The sequence below is a fragment of the Montipora capricornis genome, chromosome 8 (assembly GCF_036669925.1).
Source record: "Montipora capricornis isolate CH-2021 chromosome 8, ASM3666992v2, whole genome shotgun sequence".
Taxonomy (NCBI): Eukaryota; Metazoa; Cnidaria; class Anthozoa; order Scleractinia; family Acroporidae; genus Montipora; species Montipora capricornis.
This window is the reverse complement of record NC_090890.1, coordinates 6,829,284-6,835,438: the sequence shown is the minus strand read 5'-3', so window position 1 is coordinate 6,835,438 and position 6,155 is coordinate 6,829,284. Positions and strand designations below refer to the sequence as shown.

Below are 6,155 nucleotides of genomic sequence, written 5' to 3'. Positions count from 1 at the left end.
CCTGGGTTCTTTGTGGTCAAAATTAAACTTTTAACACTTACCACGATAGTGAGCCTCCCTTAGGCGTTTCTCGAAAGTCCCAAACCTTTTCGGGCGTTATTTCGGGGTGACATAAAACGCTTTGTGCCTTCAAAAGGAAAACGTATCTAGGTCGTGAAATTGCATTGTTTGTTTTGCTGGTTTCGAAAACATGTACAAACATAAATTTTTCAGAAGCAGCAGATGCCTAGTTTCACGAATTTGCTTTTAGGGCCCGAACAATTTTTTGGGGCTTTTGAGAAATAGGCCCCAGGATGATTACCCACCATGATGCATACCATAAAACAAATGTGGCAAGGAACTTGTGTTGGGGCAGCTTCCTTAATACATTTGAATTCTTCGGCGTCCAATACATGGCAATTACCGAACCCAACTAGTTCTCTTAAAAAATGTCCAATGGATAACTTCCAATTCACTCCTCTTTTTCCTGCAATTGCACAGCTTGTGCAGGATCTCGCAGGAGTTAAATATCACCCTGCACTCCTCCGGAACTCAGCGTGAAACTTCAAGACAGTAACTGACGTCCACAAAATATTCCAGTGGACATTCACCCTTTCTTTGAGGTCAGTAAACTGAGTTTGCATGGGAAAAAACCTTTCCAACAAATTCAGGGAATTGTAATGCTTTCTTAATAAAGGTATTTCAATGAAACCATACACAAGAGTAACAATCTGGTATCATGTTTGTCCTCACCAGCGTCCAATAGTGTCTATTTTTAAACCAAGTTTTGCGAGAAAAACAAATAATAGGACCCCATCTGGATTAAGTTTCTTGTGTGTTATGGTACTTGCATTACAATAGTAGCATTCACATTCAAATGAGGTTGAAATACCCGGAAAAAAACGTCTTATTCCGCCAAAAGGGTTTGAATTAGTTTACAACATTGACGTTTGATTTCCGATTTTGGTTCTACTTGTGGCTTTAAAAACGGATACTTTTATCCTGACACTGAATTTGAGGTAAATCTTGCTTTGTTGGTGTATCTGACTTCTTTTTTAATTTCATACTCCCTGGCAGAGCGACGCGAATAGAAGAAAAAAAAAAGCCTGGTATCTTTACTTATGCGGGGGAGGCTAACGCTGAGAGGCCCCTGTGCAAACGGACGCAACATTGTTGGTTCAAACATCTCCCAACATGTTCCTGGCTCCGTTTGCACTCCCTGTTGGCACGTTTGATTGGCGTGTTGCGTGTTGCTGCGCGAAGTTTTAAACTGGACAAAATTTGGAACCAACAACTCACAACATTTCGCTTGTTCCGTGATCGCCGAAGCGCGGCGCAAAACTGTTGGATCGTTTGCACAGCTCTCAAACACTGCTGGGACAAGGCAGCGCATATGCGGGTCTCCATGGAGATAGAAACGCATTAACATTTTGAAAACAAGATGGAAGCCGAATTTGTTAGTTAACGGGTAGTATCCTCCCTACAATACACTTCAGGTGTTTACACTGTTGAGAGTTGTTGTATCGGTTTGCATACCACTGCCAACACCATCCAACATCTGCCAAACATACTTCTCCCACCAATGTCGGGAATTGCTGCGCCCTTTTGCACGGAGTCTAAGGTTGTAATATTGGGGCCTTATTATTAGAAGCGGCCAAGGGTTTTAAAACCGGGAAGAGCCGAGCTAAATCCAAGCAAATTACCCAATCTAAAGTTCGCATGACTAATTTCCATTGTAGACCTCTGGTCTAAATGTTCAAATAATAAATACACTTGTTTCCTTTGAACTTCCAGCTCAGTCTGAGATTTTTAGATTAGCATGTAGAGTGCTCTCCCACTGAAACAAAGGCAATGGCTACACCCTAGACGCGCCATTGTTTCAACGGGAGATCGTCTGTCTAGCTTAGTAGAAAATAACGCTGAAAAGTCAAAAAGGTCCTACAACTAACGAACAATTTGTGAAAAGCCCCATCCTTCCCCTTCCCTCCCCCGATCCACTGCCCTGCGCCGTCTGCTCCTCCTGCTACACTTAAGCCATAGCAAGACGTCCGGACATTCAGTTGTCGGTCAACATATTGGGGGTTTATGTAGCACCTAACTTTCTTGGTACGTTTGGCCCGGCTCTAAGAAAAAAACTGATGTCTCAATATTAAGCCTGGGCCTTCCATGTTTTCTAGGTGGGTGATATAGAACCATTCATGACCACATCTGCTTTTCCTTACAAAATCAGTTTTGAGATGCTTTTAGCAAAACACTTACACACGGCAGGAACTACAATAGTAGGTTTAATTTGTGCAAACTTTGATAATATCGAAAAAAGAGAGCGATCGAAGGGAAGGAAAGACGCTTATAACTTTAAACACACAGCAGAAACCTAAAGAACCTACGCACCCACTTTACATTGCGTGCCTTTGTTGGGCAAGCATGCAGCGTTGCGTTCTCTTGGACGTGAGAGAAAAAATTAAAACACTTTGGTCAGGAAAATAACAAAAACTTCGACGATCCTCGAAGAGGACTATCCTGTGAAATTAATGAATTTCGATCTGAAAACAGCGGAATGCCTTGCTATTTCGAGCGCTTTTCTATGAAGCGAAGAGCTGCTACGTCTGCACTGAATTCAAGAGGGAAATACAGTTTCTACGTGTGGTACTTAGTTGTTTGAACCTATAACTGGACCTTAATTAATAAGCAAGCAACCCATATTTCTTTTATACCTAAGCAATTCGCAATGGAAATAACAAGGCAAGATAGTTTAATTCGCTGCTTGCCCGGTTCTTGGTAAATACTGCAAGCGGTTAGCGATAAGCGACTGTAAAGTAAACCAAAGATAGTCTCGTGTGGCACGAGCAATACACAGTTGTAGCAGTAGATGAAATGCTCTTATTCTACGTTCCTACAATTTCTTCTTCAAGTTTACCAAGTCTTCAAACGTGTGTTGAATCCAAGAACAATTTCCTCTTGCAGTAAATAAACACAAGCTGACCTTCTGACACCTATAGTTTTCAACATTTCCAGACCAAGAATAAAAATGTCACACACAATCTTGCGAGAAGCGAGAAAATGAAAAGAAGAGCAATCGATAAAGACTTTTTGCTGATTGTGATGGAGATCAGTATCCAAATGTTTGCGGAAGACTTGTTCAGTGCCGGCTGCCTGAGTGGAGATCGTGCACAACAATGTAGTCCAAGAAGTTATTTCTAAATTTTCCAGAAATGATAATACATCAATTCTGATCGTCCCAGCTGTTAATCTAGGAAGTCCCAATTTCGGTAGTCTTAGCTGCCATTCCAAGGGCACATGGTTCGACAACTATTCCCGGTTTCGGATCGATAACATGTTGCGCAGAAAAGTCATACATAATACTAGAAACTGAAATTCTAATAAACATAGCTTATATCCTATGGAAAACAGAATTCTATAGCCCATTTGATGTCCAATGGAAACAGATTACTTTACTCTGTCATAGAATAAAGAGTTTCGAGGGCCTTGAAAATGGCGACTGAAAGTAATGTGGGCGCGCAATTAAGTCAATTGCTTTTTCTTTTCTAATTTCCGCAGACAAAGGATATAGGATGCCTTCGCCACGTTCTGCTACTTTTATAAATACCACGATGTCTATCAGCTGTCTGAAATAAGTGTGGGCTGTTATGAGGAGACGGCCGGCCTGCAAAGTTACAGAACATGTTATACTGCCAAACTTACAGGATTCTGGTACAAAGCAACCCAAGTCAAATCATCTGGGCGCTTGCGAGTTTCCCTCACTGTCTCATTCGCATCGTCATTGTATGGAAGCTTTGATCAATGCGTCGTTTTCGACTTTGGAAAGAAAACTTACTTGGTGCAAAAGCTTAACGCGGATGTACATAGCGAGGCCTCCACACTTAGTCCTTCTAATGTTCCTTCTGCCGCAATCTGGAACGAAAGGTCCGTGCAAGTGGTCAGGCTCGTTCCTGAATCGGGGGCAGCTCCAAGGTATGCACTGGTCGAGAGTTTACAGCCTTCAGGAAAATTTAAAGATACCTGATGAAAAATTAAGTCGCAACAATTACAAGAAAATCATGCATGCATTGTTGCATGTGGAGGAGGGATTCATGAAGGCCGAAATTGCACGGTGAGTACTACGGCCAAGTGCTGAATTTTATTTGTGTTCAACATTACTAGGCCTATGAATGTGACCACACAACTATATATCCATTTATTTTTATACAACTACAACTGAGTAATGCATGTTCAACTATTCAGTCTGGGACTAAACAATTCGCGCAAAGACAACAAATGAATAAGGTGCCAAGTGGTGGTAGAAAAGGATTGAAGATATAAAAACCCTAGGTACATTTAACTCACGAACCTTTTAAGTCGATTGCCAACCATTGATAAAGACTTAAATTAGGTTGCCAAACTAGGTTTAAAATACAAGGAAGGATTACGTTTTTGCAAACGTTAGCCGTGTAGCACATATTTGAACAGACTTTACTGATTAGAGTGTAATGTGAAGTGCTAGTTTTCAATTCCATATGAACCATGTGAGCGTTAGGCCTACTAATGGACCCACGCAAGGATAGAGAAATACTCTGACCAGGTAAAAGGAAGGAAAGGAACTTTATTTAAGTGTCTAGACGTTCTAGCGTTGGAGCGCTAATTGGGGACACTGTAAAGTGAAATGAACAGTGAAAGTAAATCAAGTCAAATGTTGGTGGGAATTGAACCCACGACCTTCGGGTTAGATCACCGCTGCTCTGCCGACGAAGCTACGAGGTCAGACAGGAGAAGGCCATGGGAAATGAAGATGTTAAAGTCACGGCAATGTACACGTACAAGTACAAGGGAGGATTACGTTTTTGCAAACGTTAGCCGTGTAGCACTTATATTTGAACAGACTTGACTAATTAGAGTGTAATGTGAAGTGCAATGTGAAGTGCTAGTTTTCTAAATAAACGAGGTTCCGATGTATCAAGTAGCGTTTAAAAGGTTAAGACATCCGAGTTTAGAGACGACGTTTCTTTGGTGCCTACTATTGTTTATTGCGCATACGTTTTGCGCATCTCGAGATACTCGGATTTCCTATGGGTGATTCTTCTTAATACAGGGATATTTTGCGCGGTTCAAAACTATGCGGAAAAAGCAAAACTTAGCAAGTGCTTTAAGTATATCAAATAGGAAATTAATTGGGGGTAACCATGCATTTTTCAGATATAATTAAGCTTCAATTTGGAAAAGAACGCCATACATTGCTTTGTCTTTTAAAGATTTTTACAAATATTGTTGATTAATTATCATCGAAAAATGCGTGGTTACCCTCAATTTTCTTTTTGGATCTCAATAACACTTGTTAAGATCTGCTTTTCCCGCATATTCAGTAAACCGCGTAAAAATACCTTTGAATTAGTAGTCACGGTCTTTAACTAAAAATAAATTGAAGCTATGTCAACAAAAATTCACCCACTGCCTCTCACGTTAATTGTCTATAACAACCATGATCTACTTTTCACAGATACACTCTGAATAACGCACAATTGCATGCGCAATGGAACATCTTTGATGAGATGACAGGAATGAAGTGTGCAGTGGATAATGAGCTTTTCGGAATCCTCCATCTGCAAGAGGAAGATGCCTTGAGACCTGATGATGCTGCCGGGCGCCTCCTCTACCGTAATGTAAACTCCGTGTGGCTACAACTTTCCGAAGGCAACTCCAACAAAGTCTACGAGGCTCCTGTTGAGAAAGTCGAGAGTGAATGTGTTGTGCTGAGACTGGCAGCCAAGATATGCTCTGAATTGAGCCTTTATGACACCTGTGATGTTAACGTTAATGCCCAGTTCCAGTTAAACCGATGGCCAATTTGTGAAATGCACGCCTCTGTTGATAGGCTTACATCAGGCCAGTTGGAACGATTTGTTTTCCCAGCGCCAAGAGCTCCGGCTGTCAATAATGAAGTAAGCAGTGTTAAGCAATTTAAAATTTGGAGAACAACCAGCTCCAACAACTCCAGAATTTTCAATAGGATACTGATGGATGGTTGTTTCAACATTCCGGATTGTGAAAAGATAAACCAGTTTGTCCTTACAATTTATCTACTCCCAGAGCAGGGACCACCCTGTTCCTTCTATCGTGATAAGATGCTTTATTATATAATCAACAAAATATCGCTTTCCTGAATGCTCAAATAGGTTACAGAT

General features: G+C 41.1%; 1 protein-coding gene across 1 annotated transcript in view; it reads left to right on the top strand.

Moving 5' to 3' along the window:
* Nucleotides 1–480: 480 nt before the first annotated feature.
* The window catches only part of LOC138059331 (3'-5' exoribonuclease HELZ2-like), a 34,833-nt gene continuing 29,158 nt past the window's right edge, over nt 481–6,155 (top strand). The window contains 3 exon segments of the mRNA XM_068904903.1: nt 481–602; nt 3,538–4,090; nt 5,471–5,912. Of these exon segments, the coding sequence (XP_068761004.1) occupies nt 3,627–4,090; nt 5,471–5,912 (906 nt within the window). The 5' untranslated portion in view covers nt 481–602; nt 3,538–3,626.